Source organism: Enhydra lutris, unplaced genomic scaffold (genome assembly GCF_002288905.1).
Source record: "Enhydra lutris kenyoni isolate GAN:26980312 unplaced genomic scaffold, ASM228890v2 scaffoldscaffold40, whole genome shotgun sequence".
In the NCBI taxonomy this organism is placed as follows: Eukaryota; Metazoa; Chordata; class Mammalia; order Carnivora; family Mustelidae; genus Enhydra; species Enhydra lutris.
The window spans coordinates 17,703,063-17,723,848 of record NW_019154124.1 but is presented as its reverse complement, the minus strand read 5'-3'; the positions used below and the strand labels follow the sequence as shown (position 1 = coordinate 17,723,848).

The 20,786-nt window shown below is 39.7% G+C and overlaps 1 protein-coding gene across 1 annotated transcript in view; it reads left to right on the top strand.

The window, feature by feature from the left end:
• Nucleotides 1–20,421, top strand: part of LOC111155310 (survival of motor neuron 1, telomeric) — a 46,124-nt gene extending 25,703 nt beyond the window's left edge. Inside the window, exons 8-10 of the mRNA XM_022515453.1 lie at nt 437–487; nt 16,097–16,123; nt 20,080–20,421. Of these exons, the coding sequence (XP_022371161.1) occupies nt 437–484 (48 nt within the window). The 3' untranslated portion in view covers nt 485–487; nt 16,097–16,123; nt 20,080–20,421. The remainder of the gene's footprint in view (nt 1–436; nt 488–16,096; nt 16,124–20,079) is intronic.
• The last annotated feature ends 365 nt before the right edge of the window (nt 20,422–20,786 follow it).

Below are 20,786 nucleotides of genomic sequence, written 5' to 3'. Positions count from 1 at the left end.
GGAAAGTTGATACATGTGTAGGGAAAGAAGGTCACGTGGAAGCCAGAAGAGAGGAATAGGGCACTTGGGTTAGGTCTGACCAGGAAAAACATAAATATTTGAGTACTGGTCCTGCTTTTTTTTTAACTTCTAAAATGTTCTTTAGTACATAGTCTCTAATGGTTTTGTTTTAATAAATGAGAGTGACACATTGTATATTTTACTTAACAGAATTAAGGTATAAGTTGGCTCAGGAACATCACTGGACTTCGTGAAAGAAAATTTCTTAATTACAGCCTAATAGTTGCTTACTCTGGGATCAATTTTAAAGCATATTTAAAGGCTGTGAACTTATTTTCTGATGATACTTTCTTAAGTGGAACTAGTAAAATGTGTTATATGAACAAAGTGGAAATGTGTATGCTATTCTTTTAAATTCCTTTATGTTTCCTTACAGGGTTTCAAACAAAACCAAAAAGAAGGAAGGTGCTCACATTTCAATTAAAGAGTAAGTGTACCATTATTATAAAAGTGAACCTTTTGTATAAATTTCACAACATGTGTTTTAAAAAATTGAAACGGTGGGGTGCCTCCGTGGCTCAATTGGTTAACCATCTGCCTTGGGCTCCAGGTCATGATCCTGCGGTCCTGGGATCGAGGCCCATGTTGGGCTCCCTGCTCAGTGGGGAACCTGCTTCTCCTTTTCCCTCAGCTGCTCCCCCTGCTTGTGCTTGCATGCATGCACGCTCTCTCTCTCTCTCTCTCTAATATATAAAACCTTTTTTCAAAAAAAAACTTTTTTTAATGAAATGTTAAAAAATAAAAAAGTTAATAGAAAACTATTAAGGGGCGCCTGGGTGGCGGAAGAGAGACAGGTGAGGTGACATACTGGAAGAGTGCCTTCATTAAAGGACTGGCCATAGGGCGCCTGGGTGGCTCAGTGGGTTAAAGCCTCTGCCTTCGGCTGGGGTCATGATCTCAAGGTCCTGGGATCGAGCCCCGCATTGGGCTCTCTGCTCAGCAGGGAGCCTGCTTCCTCCTCTCTCTCTGCCTGCCTCTCTCTCTACTTGTGATCTCTGTCTGTCAAATAAATAAATAAAATCTTAAAAAAAAGGATTGGCCAGAGATCACTATACCTCAGTCACGTTTAGTAAACATAGCTTTTCTGCATGGTTGCCATTAATGTAAATAAACTACAGGGTTAATGGTTTTTAACAGTTAAAAACTTCTAAGGCACCTGTTGTTTGAAGCTCTTGATGAGTGTAAAAACAATTCAACTCAGAAATCAAATTCTGAACCTTGAATAAGAGCAATTCCTGCCACTGCAGACAGAGTCTGTATTTTGTATACGGCAGTTTGTAGAAGACATTCATTATATAGTTCTCTCACTAAGTACTTGGCTTTGGTCATTTTTATGTATGAATCATAGCCTTTCAGAAGGGCTCAACAACATTTGTACATAGCCCACATTTTTTTTCACAGTACCTTTGTTTGAGGTATAATTTATATACAGTAAAATGCACAGATTTAAAATGGAGAGTTTGGGGGTGGCTAGGTGGCTCAGTTGAGCATCTGATTCTGGATTTTGGCTCAGGTCGTGATCTCGGTGTCCTTGGATCAAGCCCCCCTTGTAAGATTCCCCATTCAGCAGGAGTCTGCTTATCCCCCTCTCTCTCTGCCATTACCCCTGCTCTCTCTTGCTCTCTGTCTTGCTCTCTCCCTCATTCTCTCTGAAATAAATCTTTAAAATGAGAGTTTGATGTTTTGAGAAGGCAGATCATTGTTAACTACACCTTAATCAAGATATAGAACATTTTCTTCAGTATAAAAAGTCACCATTTTGAATTCTGTGATCAAAGATTACCTATTTTAGAACTTTATATGAGGGAATCCTATAATATGTACTCTTTCACACAGGACTGTTTTTAGTTATGATTATGCATGAGTTCAGCCGTTGTTTTAAGATACTGTATGTAACATATTTTGGAGATAACAAGTAATATGGTTAAGGAAAGTAATTTATGAGCTTTCAAGTTCTAATCATTTCATTACTAGTTATTATGACACATAAATTCGTCTTTTTTATATTTTAAAATGGCACATAATTTGGAATTTACATTTCACTTCATTCATTCATTCATGTCCATTGAGGGATTTTATTTGGATGTATACATTATATCCCTAGAAAAAGAATCCCAGGATTTTCCCTCCTGTGTGTTTTCATCTTGCTTCTTGATAGTCCATGATGCCAGCTGAGTTTGTGAGGACAATGAAACCAAACTGATGGGACAGGAACATTATTCTGCCATGTTTCTAGATCTTTCAGTTATACATCAGATCTGGGGCTGATCATACGTGTTTAACCTTCCCATGAGGTTTACAGCAATTTTCCCAGCTCTGTGATCATCAGTCATTTCTATCACCCATGTAACCCTGCTTCGTCATCACAGTTAGAAACTGAATGAGGACTCTGGAGCATGGCCTAATAAGAACTCAGCACTGTTAATGCTCTTGAGAGCATCAGCCAGGCCATTCACAGGCACCGCTGTGGCAGCCCGGAAGGATGGGGGAGAGCCGTATTTCACTAAATAAAACCAGATCTTGGTTTCCAGGCAGAAGACAGATGTGAAGCATTGTAGTCTTTGTGTTTAGATAAAGACTTCTTGCTAAGAGTAAGTAAAATCTTACTTTATGGAATTTGTTTTTGGTAGACTCCTTAGGTTTATTAGTTTGGGTTTTTGTTGTAAAGGAAACTAGAAACTGCACATGAAAGACTACTGGGTGTACTAGGCTTAGTTTACTTCATTTGATCTTTATAGCACCGTCAAGTTAGATACTACTATTCCCATTTTACTGACAAGAAAAAGACTCATAGAGGTGAAATGGCTTTTCCTTGGGTACAGAGTAAGTGATGGCACTCCGTATGACCTCAGAATTCTCCCTCCAGCTCTCAGCCCCCCTGCACTGCTTCCAAGCTCCATGGTATCTGCATAATTTAGGATTTGGGCAAGTACCTAAGTAGAATTTTTACATAGATTTCTGGAGCTCCTCATTTTCAAATTCCTGCTTTCTAGACTCTACCTCTTTAGATTCTAGGTCCCTTATTCCAAGGCCCAAACTCTCTTTTTCCACATACGAAGAACAATACCTGTTCAAGCTCTGCCTTGGAAATTGTGTCCTCCCGAAATGGGGTGAGTGGAAAACTCACCTTAAGTGTTTGCTTTGTTCATGGATCTCTGCCCTGTGCTATTTGTTGCCCAATGCCCACTTTCATAATCTATGGAAGGAAGACAGGTATACTAGTACCGTACCTCATGTTATTTTTAAGTTTTATTTTTTAAGTTATCTCTACACCCAATGTGGGGCTGAAACTCAGTGACCCTGAGGTCGAGAGTCACACAGTCTTCAGACTAAGCCAGCCAGGCACGCCAGTTCCTCCTATTTTTTTTTTTTTTTAAAGATTTTATTCATTTGACAGACAGAGATCACAGGTAGGCAGAGAGGCAGGCAGAGAGAGAGGAGGAAGCAGGCTCCATGCCGAGCAGAGAGCCCGACGTGGGGCTCGATCCCAGGACCCTGAGACCATGACCTGAGCCGAAGGCAGAGGCTCAACCCACTGAGCCACCCAGGCGCCCTATTTTTTTTTCTTTTAAAAGATTTTATTTAGGGGCGCCTGGGTGGCTCAGTGGGTTAAGCCGCTGCCTTCGGCTCGGGTCATGATCTCAGGGTCCTGGGATCGAGTCCCGCGTCGGGCTCTCTGCTCGGCAGCTTAGGGCAACCCATACAATCAACAGGTTGCATACAGTACCAATGAGGCTACTGTTTGCAGCCATAGCATGGTTTTCCTTATTACATGTGAGGTTTACTAATTTGTACAATATATGCTCTACAGTAATATGTAACTCAAAGGACATCCGTAAAAAGATTACACAATAAAACTTAGGTCCCTTAGGGCAACCCATACAATCAACAGGTTGCATACAGTACCAATGAGGCTACTGTTTGCAGCCATAGCATGGTTTTCCTTATTACATGTGAGGTTTACTAATTTGTACAATATATGCTCTACAGTAATATGTAACTCAAAGGACATCCGTAAAAAGATTACACAATAAAACTGTGGGGGAGATAGTCTTTTGTGATTTACATACCTTGGTAAATATATTATCTCTGATTTATTAGGTAATTAGGCGTCTTTCTTAGTTTGATTTGATTTTCTGAATGTTTATATAGAAAGGAAATGAGGGATATCTAGATTTATGAGTCTTCACTATTTGGTATATGAAATTCTATTTCATCTTTTTTGATATGTATAATATATTATTCTTGGTGATTATTTTGACTCTTACGGCACTGAATCATTTTCCTCCTTTCATGTGTAAATGGGTACATTAATCTTCCTTTGGAATGTTCTTTACAGCCTGGTCTAAAATTCAGTGGCCCACCACCACCTCCACCACCACCACACTTCTTATCATGCTGGCTGCCTCCATTTCCTTCTGGACCACCAGTAAGTGCAAAAGAATTCAGATTAAACGTTGCTTTCATACATACTTAGGGATTTAGCAGCACATGGGTGATTGCAAAATGTCCTATGGTCAGATTCTAGTGGGTAACAATTGGAACCAAACCCCAGGTTTTTGTTTTTAATGCCCTTCTGCTACCCAGACTCAGTTCTCTTATTGGCCCCAACTCTGAGCCTTATATTCCTTCCTGTCAGAAATTATATGTCATTCTATGGGAGGTGTCTCTTACTTAAAAGGATTTAATTGCACTGTAAGTAAGGATTAATCTTTTGCTCTTCCAGATATGCCTGGATGTTAACTTCGCATAGACTGTGTGGGTATCTAATGGTAGACTTCTGGATAGCAGCAGTAGGCTAGATACAAGACGCTTTTTAGCAAATTGCATGTGTTCCAGTGGGGGCAGCGCAGTTGTTCTACCCACGACCTTTACTTAACATGCTGTCTGGGTGGTTTTTGAGTAAAACCATAGAAGTATGTATACATGCGATGTCTGGGTGGCTCAGTCAGTTGGGCATCTGACTCTTGATTTTGGCTCAGGTCTATGATCTCAGGGTCATGGGACTGAACCCCACATCAGGCTCCATGTTCAGCATAGAATCTGCTTGAGATTGTTTTTCTCCCTCTGCCCCTACCCACCAGCACACGTGCTTGCGCTTTCTCTCTCTGAAGAAATAAAATCTTTAAAAAAAAAAGAATAATATACTTGGTCTTTTACCCATAGATAATTAATGGAATGTAATAATAGTTCAAAAGTCAAAACAATACCTGACATTTTACATGATGTATCATCCTTTGATTCTTTTTTTTTTTTTTTTTAAGATTTTATTTATTTATTTGACAGAGAGAGATCACAAGTAGGCAGAGAGGGCAGGCAAGGAGAGAGGAGGAAGCAGTCTCCCTGCCAAGCAGAGAGCCCGATGCGGGGCTCGATCCCAGGACCCTGAGATCATGACCTGAGCCGAAGGCAGAGGCTTAACCCACTGAGCCACCCAGGCGCCCCGTCTTTTGATTCTTACTTATTTTGATTTTGTTGGTCTTTTGTTGTTACTCGTTGGCTTTCTCAAGATGTCATTTTTTTTTTAAGTTTTAAATAGGAAATGGCATAAAATATAGAGGAAGATAGAACAAATATCCAGCATTCTTTATGTAAAATGGATGTCCAGACTTCAGTTTTTGTTTAATGACTTTAAAGTACGTCTTTCTCCATTTCCAGATAATTCCCCCACCACCTCCCATATGTCCAGATTCTTTTGATGATGCTGATGCTTTGGGAAGTATGTTAATCTCTTGGTACATGAGTGGCTATCATACTGGTTACTATATGGTAAGTGATCACTTAGCATCTTTCCTGACAACCATTTTGTGGTTATGTGACTTTGTTTTGTGACTAAAAAAGTGTTTTGTTATGTTTGGTAGATCCTAAGGATTGAAAATCACCTTAAAGTTAAAAAACACACAATTATTTGTTTAAAGCTTACATTATTCTTGTATTCTTGTATTCTTGTATTGTCCCTGCTAAGTGTAACTGTTTCATGTTACTAGATAATGTTGATAATATGTTTTCTAATTTAATGATGCCCTTTCCAAATTATTTTCCAGTCTTATTAGCCTTTCTCTTTTTTTTTTTTTTTAAGATTTTGTATTTATTTATTTCACAGAGGGAGAGAGATCACAAGTAGGCAGAGAGGCAGACAGAGGGAGAGGGGGAGGCAGGCTCCCTACCGAGCAGAGATCCTGACGTGGGGCTCAATCCCAGGACCCTGAGACCATGACCTGAGCTGAAGGCAGAGTCTTAACACTGAGCCACCCAGGTGCCCCTAATCTTTCTCTTTCAATCTGAAATAAAAATGCATTGTAGGAGGGGCATCTGGGTGGCTCAGTGGGTTAATAAGCCTTTGCCTTTGGCTCAGGTCATGATCTCAGGGTCCTGGGATTGAGCCCCGCATCAGTCTCTCTGCTCAGCAGGGAGCCTGCTTCCTCTACTCTTTCTGCCTGCCTCTCTGCCTACTTGTGATCTCTGTCAAATAAATAAATAATCTTTTTTAAAAAATGCATTGTAGGAGATGGACAAAGAATGAATAATATCTTGAAAAAAGAAAGACAAAAAGTGTTAAGTTCTTTTTGTGCATAGAGGAAGGTTTGAGGTGATAATCCAGGCTGGACGTTAGGGACAGAAGCTCCATACTTATCATGTGATATATCAGTCTGTCGCAGGCATGTAGTATTGGGATTTATCAAGAAATTTTTAAATTTTTTTTAAAAGATTTTATTTATTTCTTTGACAGAGATCACAAGTAGGCAGAGAGGCAGGCAGAGAGAGAGGAGGAAGCAGGCTCCCTGCTGAGCAGAGAGACTGATGTGGGGCTCAATCCCAGGACCCTGAGATCATGACCTGAGCCAAAGGCAGAGGCTTTAACCCACTGAGCCACCCAGGTGTCCCAAAAATTTTTAATTTTTTTAAATTTAAAAATCAATAAATTTTTATTTACGGAATTTTACATGTGATTTCCTTTCACTGCCAATCACTGTAGTTCCTCCAAAGTCAGAATCACCATCTTCAAAATAGAACTTTTTTTTTTTTTTTTTTTTTTTTACTTTTTTTTTTTTCTTATTTATTTGACACAGAGAGAGACAGTGAGAGAGGGAACAGAAGCAGGGGGAGTGGGAGAGGGAGAAGGCTTCCCATCAAGCAGGGAGCCCAATTCGGGGCTCGATCCCAGGACCCTGGGATCATGACCTGAGCCGAAGGCAGATGCCCAACAACTGAGCCACCCAGGCACCCCAAAATAGCACTTTTAGAAAGAACTTTTGTTCAGCCCACACTTGTCAGTGTCAGTCCACAGTTCTTTCAGTTGAGCTTCTTTGATCTTCCCTTAAATGTGGACATACTTCACAAATTCTCTACCTGCAACCTTTTGGATCCAACTTCTTGACCTTAGGACCTTAGAAATCGAACTGCAGTCAAATGCTGTACCCCTGAGCTATACCCTAGAAATCAAACTGTAGGAAATACACTGATTGCTATTTTGGCAAATGATCTAAAAATTTTTATTCCTTGATTTTCTCTAATATTGAAAAGTCTTGTAACTTCCACTCTGCTCCATGAGCCTGGCAGAACATATTACCGGCGTCATTGTCTCCACAGCAGCAATAACCTTGCTGTGATGGAAGCATAACCTCTGTCTCAAGTCACTGTAATTTTTTTTAAGTTTTTTAAAAGGAAGATGTTACACCATGCTGAGTTTACGATGTGATATCGTAGGTACTTGAATTTCTGGTTAATTAATGTATAGAAGAAGAAAAACAACTGACTTGAAGGTGTAATTTTTTAAATGTATTACCTGTACATGCTCCCATTAATACTATTATTTAAAAGCTAATGTTGAGCTGTTGTAACCTTGGTGTATTTATATTGTATGATGAAATTCCCCTTTTAATAACCAACAAGATAATGGAAAGTAACAAATTAACAGGTTATACTTTGAGACCAATCATTTAACTTGCTAAGCTTCCATTTTCTGCACTTCACATTGCTCTCCATATATTTTTTATTGTGAAATATTTTGAAAAATGTAAGGGCGACTGGGTGGCACAGTTGGTTGGGTGTCAGACTCTTGGTTTCAGCTCCGGGTATGGTCTCAGGTTCGTGGTCTCAAACCCTGCCTCAGGCTCACCACAGAGTCTGCTTGGGGTTCTCTCCCCCTCTCTCTCCACGCCTCCCCTTTTACATACACACTTGCATGCTCTTTCTCTCTGAAATAAATAAATCTAAAAAATATATGTATAATATATAAATAAACTATTGATGTAACTTGTGATTATTTTTTAATTTTTTAGAACAAGAGAGAGCTCTTTGACCCAGATGCACCATATTTTATTTTCAGCTTTATATTATGCATAGGTTCATGGTTTTTTTTGGTCATTGTTGTAAACTTTTTATTGAAATACATGTGCAGAAAAATGCATGTATTAGAAGTGAACAGCTTGATTAAAAAAAACATTATTGGGATGCCTGGGTGGCTCAGTCCATTAAGCATCTGCCTTCAGCTCAAGTCATGACCCCACAGATCAAGTCCCACTCTGGGCTCCTTGCTCAGCAGGGAGCCTGCTTCTCTCTCTGCCTGCAGCTCCCCCTGCTTATGTGCATGTGCTCACGCTCACGGGCTTGCGCGCGCACTCTCTCTCTCTGACAAATAAATAAAAATCTTTTTAAAAGAAAACAAGGAGCTGTATTTAAAAAAAAAAAACATTATCATAATCCTGAAGCATCCTTGTGTTTCCTTCTGATCACTACCATTCCATTTCCCAAGGGTAACCATTTTCTTGACTTCTAACATCATAGATTAGTTTTGCCCTTTTTTTAACTTTTATGATTGGAATAAAACTGATGAAGGGTTCAGTGTCACCACCCTGAGATTGTGACCTGTGCCAAAATCAAGAATCAGATGCTTAACCAACTGAGTTACCCAGGCACCCCAACATTTTGAATATATTTAATTTGAAGGATGGCATGGATGAAACTTAGACTTGGTAAAATTATATTTATAAGTACTCCTATTTGAAGTACTTGATCATACTGTTATTAAAACCTAGCAGATTTTCACTGGACTTACAACTATGATAATGACCATTAAATTGCAGATGTTTGCTTTTCTTTCCTGAGTTGAAGCAGCGGTTCTTGGAAATGCAGCCTGGTCCAGAATATTTGCCACAAATTCATGACCAACCTATGACTAACTTGTTCCTAAGAAAAGATCTTTAAGGGGTGTTACTCGTATACCTGCATACATTAAAATGTAAAACATTTACATTCAGAAGTGTAAAGAAATCGCAGTTTCCTAGATATTGCATTATTTCTCTTTGAAATTGTTATCATTAAAAAGAAGCTACTACTCATTATTAAGTTTTCTAACAGCTTAAATATGTTTTAACCACCACCGCCTACAGCTCACTTGGTTTTGTTTTTTGTTTTTTGTTTTGCTTTGGTACAAAAGGTGTTCTATTAAGGCATGGGGAGAAAAAGCTGCTTCCCTGGGATTGTGAGGCACAACTCTCAGCTAGCCTTTTTTTTTTTTTAAGATTTATTTATTAGTGGGGGGAGGGGCAGAGGGAGGGGGAGAATCTTAAGCAGGCTTCTGAGCCCAGAGCCCTATGCAGAGCTCATTCTTGCAACCCTGAGAACATGACCAGAGCTGAAATTAAGAGTCAGACACTCAGCCACATGAGCCACCCAGGCACCCTTCAGCTAGCATTTCTTAACCATTGCTTCACAGAAACATGCCTGACAACTTTTCCATTAGCATCCTGTTCGCATTAGGACAGCCAGACAGGATTTGGGTCCGTCTCTTAGCCTCTGGAAATCTAGAAAGCCAAGCATAATGCAGATGATTTAAGAGTAGTGTTTTTGAAATAACATGAAATAGGCTATTCTTTGGTACTTATTAAGAGTAAATCACTTTTTTTTTTTTTTTTTAAGATTTTATTTATTTATTTGACAGAGAGAGATCACAAGTAGATGGAGAGGCAGGCAGAGAGAGAGAGGGAAGCAGGATCTCTGCCGAGCAGAGAACCCGATGCGGGACTCGATCCCAGGACCCTGAGATCATGACCTGAGCTGAAGGCAGTGGCTTAACCCACCAAGCCACCCAGGCACCCAAGAGTAAATCACTTTTAATATATCTTGTGTTCTCTAAAGTCTAGATTAGTAGTAAAGTGGAAAGTTGATACATGTGTAGGGAAAGAAGGTCACGTGGAAGCCAGAAGAGAGGAATAGGGCACTTGGGTTAGGTCTGACCAGGAAAAACATAAATATTTGAGTACTGGTCCTGCTTTTTTTTTAACTTCTAAAATGTTCTTTAGTACATAGTCTCTAATGGTTTTGTTTTAATAAATGAGAGTGACACATTGTATATTTTACTTAACAGAATTAAGGTATAAGTTGGCTCAGGAACATCACTGGACTTCGTGAAAGAAAATTTCTTAATTACAGCCTAATAGTTGCTTACTCTGGGATCAATTTTAAAGCATATTTAAAGGCTGTGAACTTATTTTCTGATGATACTTTCTTAAGTGGAACTAGTAAAATGTGTTATATGAACAAAGTGGAAATGTGTATGCTATTCTTTTAAATTCCTTTATGTTTCCTTACAGGGTTTCAAACAAAACCAAAAAGAAGGAAGGTGCTCACATTTCAATTAAAGAGTAAGTGTACCATTATTATAAAAGTGAACCTTTTGTATAAATTTCACAACATGTGTTTTAAAAAATTGAAACGGTGGGGTGCCTCCGTGGCTCAATTGGTTAACCATCTGCCTTGGGCTCCAGGTCATGATCCTGCGGTCCTGGGATCGAGGCCCATGTTGGGCTCCCTGCTCAGTGGGGAACCTGCTTCTCCTTTTCCCTCAGCTGCTCCCCCTGCTTGTGCTTGCATGCATGCACGCTCTCTCTCTCTCTCTCTCTAATATATAAAACCTTTTTTCAAAAAAAAACTTTTTTTAATGAAATGTTAAAAAATAAAAAAGTTAATAGAAAACTATTAAGGGGCGCCTGGGTGGCGGAAGAGAGACAGGTGAGGTGACATACTGGAAGAGTGCCTTCATTAAAGGACTGGCCATAGGGCGCCTGGGTGGCTCAGTGGGTTAAAGCCTCTGCCTTCGGCTGGGGTCATGATCTCAAGGTCCTGGGATCGAGCCCCGCATTGGGCTCTCTGCTCAGCAGGGAGCCTGCTTCCTCCTCTCTCTCTGCCTGCCTCTCTCTCTACTTGTGATCTCTGTCTGTCAAATAAATAAATAAAATCTTAAAAAAAAGGATTGGCCAGAGATCACTATACCTCAGTCACGTTTAGTAAACATAGCTTTTCTGCATGGTTGCCATTAATGTAAATAAACTACAGGGTTAATGGTTTTTAACAGTTAAAAACTTCTAAGGCACCTGTTGTTTGAAGCTCTTGATGAGTGTAAAAACAATTCAACTCAGAAATCAAATTCTGAACCTTGAATAAGAGCAATTCCTGCCACTGCAGACAGAGTCTGTATTTTGTATACGGCAGTTTGTAGAAGACATTCATTATATAGTTCTCTCACTAAGTACTTGGCTTTGGTCATTTTTATGTATGAATCATAGCCTTTCAGAAGGGCTCAACAACATTTGTACATAGCCCACATTTTTTTTCACAGTACCTTTGTTTGAGGTATAATTTATATACAGTAAAATGCACAGATTTAAAATGGAGAGTTTGGGGGTGGCTAGGTGGCTCAGTTGAGCATCTGATTCTGGATTTTGGCTCAGGTCGTGATCTCGGTGTCCTTGGATCAAGCCCCCCTTGTAAGATTCCCCATTCAGCAGGAGTCTGCTTATCCCCCTCTCTCTCTGCCATTACCCCTGCTCTCTCTTGCTCTCTGTCTTGCTCTCTCCCTCATTCTCTCTGAAATAAATCTTTAAAATGAGAGTTTGATGTTTTGAGAAGGCAGATCATTGTTAACTACACCTTAATCAAGATATAGAACATTTTCTTCAGTATAAAAAGTCACCATTTTGAATTCTGTGATCAAAGATTACCTATTTTAGAACTTTATATGAGGGAATCCTATAATATGTACTCTTTCACACAGGACTGTTTTTAGTTATGATTATGCATGAGTTCAGCCGTTGTTTTAAGATACTGTATGTAACATATTTTGGAGATAACAAGTAATATGGTTAAGGAAAGTAATTTATGAGCTTTCAAGTTCTAATCATTTCATTACTAGTTATTATGACACATAAATTCGTCTTTTTTATATTTTAAAATGGCACATAATTTGGAATTTACATTTCACTTCATTCATTCATTCATGTCCATTGAGGGATTTTATTTGGATGTATACATTATATCCCTAGAAAAAGAATCCCAGGATTTTCCCTCCTGTGTGTTTTCATCTTGCTTCTTGATAGTCCATGATGCCAGCTGAGTTTGTGAGGACAATGAAACCAAACTGATGGGACAGGAACATTATTCTGCCATGTTTCTAGATCTTTCAGTTATACATCAGATCTGGGGCTGATCATACGTGTTTAACCTTCCCATGAGGTTTACAGCAATTTTCCCAGCTCTGTGATCATCAGTCATTTCTATCACCCATGTAACCCTGCTTCGTCATCACAGTTAGAAACTGAATGAGGACTCTGGAGCATGGCCTAATAAGAACTCAGCACTGTTAATGCTCTTGAGAGCATCAGCCAGGCCATTCACAGGCACCGCTGTGGCAGCCCGGAAGGATGGGGGAGAGCCGTATTTCACTAAATAAAACCAGATCTTGGTTTCCAGGCAGAAGACAGATGTGAAGCATTGTAGTCTTTGTGTTTAGATAAAGACTTCTTGCTAAGAGTAAGTAAAATCTTACTTTATGGAATTTGTTTTTGGTAGACTCCTTAGGTTTATTAGTTTGGGTTTTTGTTGTAAAGGAAACTAGAAACTGCACATGAAAGACTACTGGGTGTACTAGGCTTAGTTTACTTCATTTGATCTTTATAGCACCGTCAAGTTAGATACTACTATTCCCATTTTACTGACAAGAAAAAGACTCATAGAGGTGAAATGGCTTTTCCTTGGGTACAGAGTAAGTGATGGCACTCCGTATGACCTCAGAACTCTCCCTCCAGCTCTCAGCCCCCCTGCACTGCTTCCAAGCTCCATGGTATCTGCATAATTTAGGATTTGGGCAAGTACCTAAGTAGAATTTTTACATAGATTTCTGGAGCTCCTCATTTTCAAATTCCTGCTTTCTAGACTCTACCTCTTTAGATTCTAGGTCCCTTATTCCAAGGCCCAAACTCTCTTTTTCCACATACGAAGAACAATACCTGTTCAAGCTCTGCCTTGGAAATTGTGTCCTCCCGAAATGGGGTGAGTGGAAAACTCACCTTAAGTGTTTGCTTTGTTCATGGATCTCTGCCCTGTGCTATTTGTTGCCCAATGCCCACTTTCATAATCTATGGAAGGAAGACAGGTATACTAGTACCGTACCTCATGTTATTTTTAAGTTTTATTTTTTAAGTTATCTCTACACCCAATGTGGGGCTGAAACTCAGTGACCCTGAGGTCGAGAGTCACACAGTCTTCAGACTAAGCCAGCCAGGCACGCCAGTTCCTCCTATTTTTTTTTTTTTTTTAAAGATTTTATTCATTTGACAGACAGAGATCACAGGTAGGCAGAGAGGCAGGCAGAGAGAGAGGAGGAAGCAGGCTCCATGCCGAGCAGAGAGCCCGACGTGGGGCTCGATCCCAGGACCCTGAGACCATGACCTGAGCCGAAGGCAGAGGCTCAACCCACTGAGCCACCCAGGCGCCCTATTTTTTTTTCTTTTAAAAGATTTTATTTAGGGGCGCCTGGGTGGCTCAGTGGGTTAAGCCGCTGCCTTCGGCTCGGGTCATGATCTCAGGGTCCTGGGATCGAGTCCCGCGTCGGGCTCTCTGCTCGGCAGGGAGCCTGCTTCCCTCTCTCTCTCTCTCTCTGCCTGCCTCTCCATCTACTTGTGATCTCTCTCTCTGTCAAATAAATAAATAAAATCTTTAAAAAAAAAAAAAGATTTTATTTATTTATTTGACAGAGAGGCAGGCAGAAAGAGAGGGGGAAACAGGCTCCCTACTGAGCAGAGAGCCCGATGCGGGGCTCGATCCCAGGACCCTGGGATCATGACCTGAGCCGAAGGCAGAGGCTTTAAAACCCACTGAGCCACCCAGGCGCCCCAGTTCCTCCTATTTTTAAACAAACATTTGATCATATTTTTCTTGGAGACTTGACTCAGTGACACAATTCTTTGCAGCACCTTTCCCATTCTATAACAATTAATTTTCAGTTATTCCGTGTTTTTAACCGACTGAGCCACCCAGGCACCCCCTATTCCATGTTTTTAAAAGATAACTATTGTGATGGTTAAAACAAAAATATATGAAACAATGATATTATAATCTGTTTCTCTCAAGTACCTAAAAGTAATATGGCACACATGGGGCCAGTGATAAATGTTTCCACATGGTAATAAGACATCTGTTTTGGGTTTTCTTGTTTAACATAGTTCCATAGAATTATTTCTGTGTATTGATGATTAATTTTAGGTATTGAGCTTTAGATTCTAAGTAGTTCTGTAAAGATCATGGTATGTTGTCATACTGCTTCCCCCAAAGAATAAACTAGTTAATTCCTTTATTCTTCCCCCATATCTAATTGCTGAGTAGCTCTGTGTTACAGTTCAAGATTTATTTTTTTCCATTGTTATTTATAAAAGTTTTAAAATAGTTTGAATCTGTTTTTTAACATTATAGGTTTCCCCCAATACCTGGAAGTAGAGCATTTCTAGGAAACCTTTCATTATCTGAAACAGCATAAAGCCAAGAAGTACCATTTACCTTTAATTTATATGGAAAATTTCTGAACATCCCAGATGACAAAAGTAACCACTTGGGATTTTCTGGTACCTTAGTACACAACTTGCTAGCAGATACACAAAATAAATCGAGATAAAACACAGATGCTCACAGTTCAGAAATATGGCAGCAGGATGTTGAGACGCCAAGGAAGGAGCCTAGCCGTGCCTCTGTAACAGCCTTTGCAAAACACACACTGAACGTTATTTCTGGGTTTTGCCTTATTTTCATAAAACTGTAAATCCTCTTCAGAGTTCTTTTGGTTATTAAAAACAGGTGCTGCTAGTGTAGGTTTTTGGTACAAAGCAGAATGACCTAACACAAACTTCTGAAAAGCATGAGGATATTTGTATTCAGTTTATTCTTTTAATTCTTTATTTTTTTAAGATTTTATTTATTTGATAGACAGAGATCACAAGTAGGCAGGGAGGCAGGCAGACAGGAGGAAGCAGGCTCCCCGTGGAGCAGAGAGCCCGATGTGGGGCTCAATCCCAGGATCCTGGGATCATGACCTGAGCCGAAGGCAGAGGCTTTAACCCACTGAGGTGCCCCAAGAGGGAAAATTTTAAAAAATAGAAAAATAAAAATAAAAGAATTTAACGTTGAAAGACTAAGGAATCATGGGAAAAAGCCATAAATTCTTTATTTATTTAAACAACTACATCATTGGAGCGCCTGGGTATCTCAGTCAGTTAGGTCTCCAACTCTTGATCTTGGCTTGGGTCATGATCTCGAGGTCGTGGGGACGAGCTCCGTGCTAAGCATGGAATCTGCTTGTCCCTCTCTTCCTGCTCTTCCTCCCGTTCCGGCACTCACTCTCTCTCTCTCTAAAATAAAAAACTGCATTGTTACTTGTTACGTAGAACAATCTGGTAGGAAGATATATTTAATTAAAAAAGATGCAAAAATGTATTGTGCTACCTGCCGTTGATGTAAATACACACTTACAGACATGTCTGTAAGTTGATGGTCACCTCAGGGTGATACTCAGGCCATCTCTGGAGAGAGACTAGAAGGTAGGCATTTGAGGGAGACTTCACAGCACACCTTTTGATGTTCTGTGTTCGTGTATATGTGTGCTGGGTATGTTCACTGATAGTAAAGATAATATATAATTGAAATAAATCTGGTAAGATGTTTCTATCATATTATTCCTTTCAACTTTAAAATTTTTTCATTTTTGTAGGTAATCCATACAGTGTTCTCTTAATAGGTAAGTGCTTTTTCCTCAACATTTTTTGGAGAATACTCCATACCAGTATATAAAACTGCCTTGTTTGGGGCGCCTGGGTGGCTCAGTGGGTTAAAGCCTCTGCCTTCAGCTCAGGTCATGATCTCAGGGTCCTGGGATCGAGCCCCGCATCAGGCTCTCTGCTCAGCGAGGAGCCTGCTTCTCTGACAACTTGTAATCTCTATCAAATAAATAAATATTTTAAAAAAATAAAACTGCCTTGTTTTTGAAAGTTGCATGATATTTTTATGTAGAGATGTGTCTCATACTTAATTAAGCTCTTATGGATGGAATTTTAGGCTTTCCTAATTGTTTGCTATTTAATGCTACAGTCAGTACTCTTTTACATAATTCTTTTTGTAGATTTATGAATACATTTTTAGGATTACCTTAATAGAGTCTAGAATTCTAATCTAGATTTGGATTCTAGAATTAGAGCTGCTAGGTTGAAGAGAATATGCATCTATAATTTTAATAATTTCTTGCCATGTTCTCTGTAGAGACTGTCTTAATATTCTCACCAACATTGAGAGTTCCTGTTTCCCCCAGTCTGTTCAGTAATTTATGAAACCTTTGGATTCTTGTCAGTCTAATAGTTGGAAATGGTTATCTCATTATAATTTTTTATTTTATTATTGTGAAGTCCAGCATCCTTTCATGTGTTTAAGAGCTATAGGTCTTGTCTTTGCTGAAAACTTTATCAAGTGAATTTCGGTGCACAAGCCATAAAAGCTGAATACTGTCTGGTGGCAGGGAAAAAAGATTTTTTTGTTTTGTTTTTTGGCTTTTTTTTTTTAAGATTTTATTTATTTATTTGTCAGAAAGAGAGAGAGAGAAAGCACACAGGCAGAGAGGCGGGCAGAGGCGGAGAGAGAGGCAGGCTCCCTGCTGAGCAGGGAGCCCGATGTAGGGCTCAATCCCAGGATGCTGGGATCATGACCTGAGCCGAAGGCAGTGGCTTAACCCAGTGAGCCACCCAGGCGTCCCAAAAAAAGATCGTTTTTTAGCAAAGTGGGATGGTTCACGTTTTTGCCCCAAGATATTATGATGAAATCCTTCCTACTGAAGTACTTGAAAGACACTGCTGTATTTCCTTTTTGTCCTCAGAAATATATCAGTTCTTCAGTTGGAGAAAATGCACGTAAGTAGCATATGCCATTTGAAGACTCATCATCTGAGACTTGGCTTATAGGAACAAGTTCACCACCATTGTTAGCCTACAGTAGGGATCACAAATATTTTCTCAAGGACAGCTGACTCAATTGGAAGAGCACGTGACTCAATCTCAGGGTCGTGAATTAGAGCCCTACAATGGGTGTAGACATTACTTAAAAACTAAGAAAATGAAAAGACTAAGAAGTAATACAAAATTTTTTTCTGGGGTACCTGGATGGCTCGGTTGGGCAACTGCCTTTGGCTCAGGTCATGATACCAGGGTTCTGGGATCGAGCCCCACATTGGACTCCCTGCTCAGCGGGGAGGCCTGCTTCTCCTCCTTCCTCTCCTTTTGCCTGCCACTCTCCGTGCTTGTGCTCTGTCAAATAAATAAAATCTAGAATCTTAAAAAATAGTAACTTTTTGAAAGAAAATCCAGTACTTTGGGCAAGAGAATAAGAAAACTGAAGGATGCTGTAATAGTAATCATCTCATTGTTGATGATTTATTTCATCATCATTTTAGGTGATTCTATGTTATTATTTCAGTCTTTTTTTTTTTTTTAAGCATAGCTGCAGATAATCGGTGAGTGTATTATCAATTGTTCACCCCAAAATTTAGCACTTCAAAACAGCACATTTATTATCTATAGTTTCTGTTGGTCAGGAATCCAGGAGCAGCTTATTAGCTGGGTAGTTCCCTTGAGATTACAGTCCTCTCGGGTTTTCACTGGGACTGGAGGATCTGCTTCCAGGCTCACTGCTTTTTGTTGGAGACCTGAGGACCTTGCTTTTGGGGGCTCTCCGTATACAGCCTGAGAGTCACAATGTGACAGCTTGATTCCCCAGGGGGAGTGATCCAAAAGAGAGTGAGCAAGACCATACCCATTTTAATAACTTACTTTTTTTTTTTTTTAAGATTTTATTTATTTGTCAGAGACAGGGGGAGAGAGAGTGAGGGAGCACAGGCAGACAGAGAGGCAGGCAGAGACAGAGGGAGAAGCAGGCTCCCCGCCGAGCAAGGAGCTGGATGTGGGACTTGATCCCAGGACGCTGGGATCATGACCTGAGCCGAAGGCAGCCACTTAACCAACTGAGCCACCCAGGCGTCCCTTAATAACTTAGTTTCTGAATGAAACACTGCCCTGCCCTTTTCTGTTCTTTAGAAGTAAGTCCAACCCACTAAAATCAGAGGAGTGGGATAAACAGTCAACTGGAGGGGCCTACCAAGGGCATGCCTACCAGGAGGCAGTTATCACTGGGGCAGTGCTGAAGGCTGGTCACCACAATGAGTTACAGTAGAATACGGAGATGAAGAATAACAAAATATTCAAAGTTAAGGGATAATAAAATCACTAAAATTCTGTATTTTACGTCTATAAAAAAAAATCAATATCATTAGAGCATAATTGCAAGACAGGAGTTTTATCTTTATTATTCTAAGTAAATTTTTTCTGTTCTTTGGCAGACCTCTAGGAAATAGTGAGTCATGAGTCCTTACAAAGAGCTATGAGACCTGCTCAGAAAAGAAACTCAAAACATAGAATAGGACCCAGTGGACCCAGATGATACAGTAGGAATTAATTTCCTCTTTTTGCTCTCCTTACAAGTTTCACAAACTCCTTCTAATCCACTGTTTATCAAAATGGATATCTTAGGACAATGACTTTTTCTCTGGACAGTGCTTTAGTTGTATTTTGTAGATTCTATTATGTAGAATTCTTACCATTTTCTAGATACTCTAAGACTTTGTTTTCAACTCTAGAGATGTATAATGTTTTCATTTCTAGGTAATTAGGTTTAATTACCTGTTGCAGGTGGGTGATGTTGTTTGTATTGTAATCACTGTTGGGGTTTTTTTTCTTTAAGATTTTTACTGGAAAGTAAGAGTACAAGCTGATGGGTGGGGGTTGAGGGGCAGAGGGAGAGGGACAGGCAGACTCTCCTTGCTGAACAGGTATCCTGACACACGGCTTAATCCCAGGACCCCAGGATCTTGACTTGAACCAAAGACACCTGCTTAACCAACTGAGCTGCCCAGGCACTCCGGTTTTTTGTTTTGGGGGCTTTTTTAAAATACATGATTTTATCACTGTTTTGTAATGTTTTTAATTCTGTTAGAACAGATCAAATACCAGTGTTCATTAAAATTTTTTTAGGGGCATCTGGGTGGCTCAGTGGGTTAAGGCTCTACCTTCAGCTCAGGTCATGATCTCAGGGTCCTGGGATAGAACCCCGCATCAGGCTCTATGCTCAGCAGGGATCATGCTTTCCCTCTCTCTCTGCCTACTTGAGATCTCTCTGTCAAATAAATAAAAATCTTTATAAAAAAATACTATTTTTAAAATAGTCTTGCACATTTACTCACGTGAATTTCACAATTTGTGTAATTTATCTTATAAAGATTGAATTTATTATGGCATTAAGTATATTAGCATATTCTAGTTTTATTTCCCTTGATAAGTGTATTGCTTTCCATTTTCTTTTTTTTTTTTTTTTTTTTTTTTGGTGTTTGTTTTTTGTTGTTGTTGTTGTTGTTTTTAGGATTTTATTTGACAGAGAGAGTACAAGCAGGGGAGTGGCAGGCAGAGGGAGAAGCAGACTCCATGCTAAGCAGGGAGCCTGACACAGGGCTCCATCCCAGGACTCTGTGATCATGACCCGAGCCAAAAGCAGACACTTAACCAACTGAGCTACCCAGGCGCCCCATTTCTTTTGATTTTATAAGAAAATAGGCTTTTTAATTGCATACTTATATCTTGATCTTTTTTCCCCAAAAAACAGGTACAGCTATCTCCCGAGGAGAATGGTATTTTGATGCGCCATGGTCAACATGAACAAAATTTCATCTTCATGAACGGTTGGGTGGCATAATCGCCTGCATTTCCCCTTGTTGCACGTGACTCATGCTTAAGCAACCAGCCATGTGTTTCAAGGGAATAATCAGTTTGAATAACTCAGCAGTGGAAATGTAATTAAAAGAAACTCAGTTACATGTAGTAAAGAAAAGTCAATCTGTGAAAATTTCAACTCAGCCCATTTGTATATTATATCTTTCTTAGTATAAAGTATGTTAAGGTTTTATTAATGCCTTTAAAAATAAATGTTAAATTTTTTTAACCTTGACTATAGGAGTAATTTTCTTTAAAATATATATGGTGAGGTAAATCTGTATAAAAATGTAGGAAGAGAACTTCTCAGACTTCGAAAGCAGCAGGGTGAACGCACAGCAGTTGTAAAGCCATGTTGTTGATAATTCAAGTTTAGGAAACAAAGCTTATGTGAATCTGAGTGTCACGGCACTGCACCTAGCCAGTCAGGGACCACGGCTCTGTTCCACTTCTTGGAAGTCATACTGTCATTCTCCTCTCCATACTTTATCTGCCTGCCTGTCTTCTGGCCTCCTTCAGATTTTCCTCATGCACACTGCCTAACGTGGCTGTCCGTGCTTTTGTGCTTTCATCACTGCCTTGCATTACCACCTACTATCC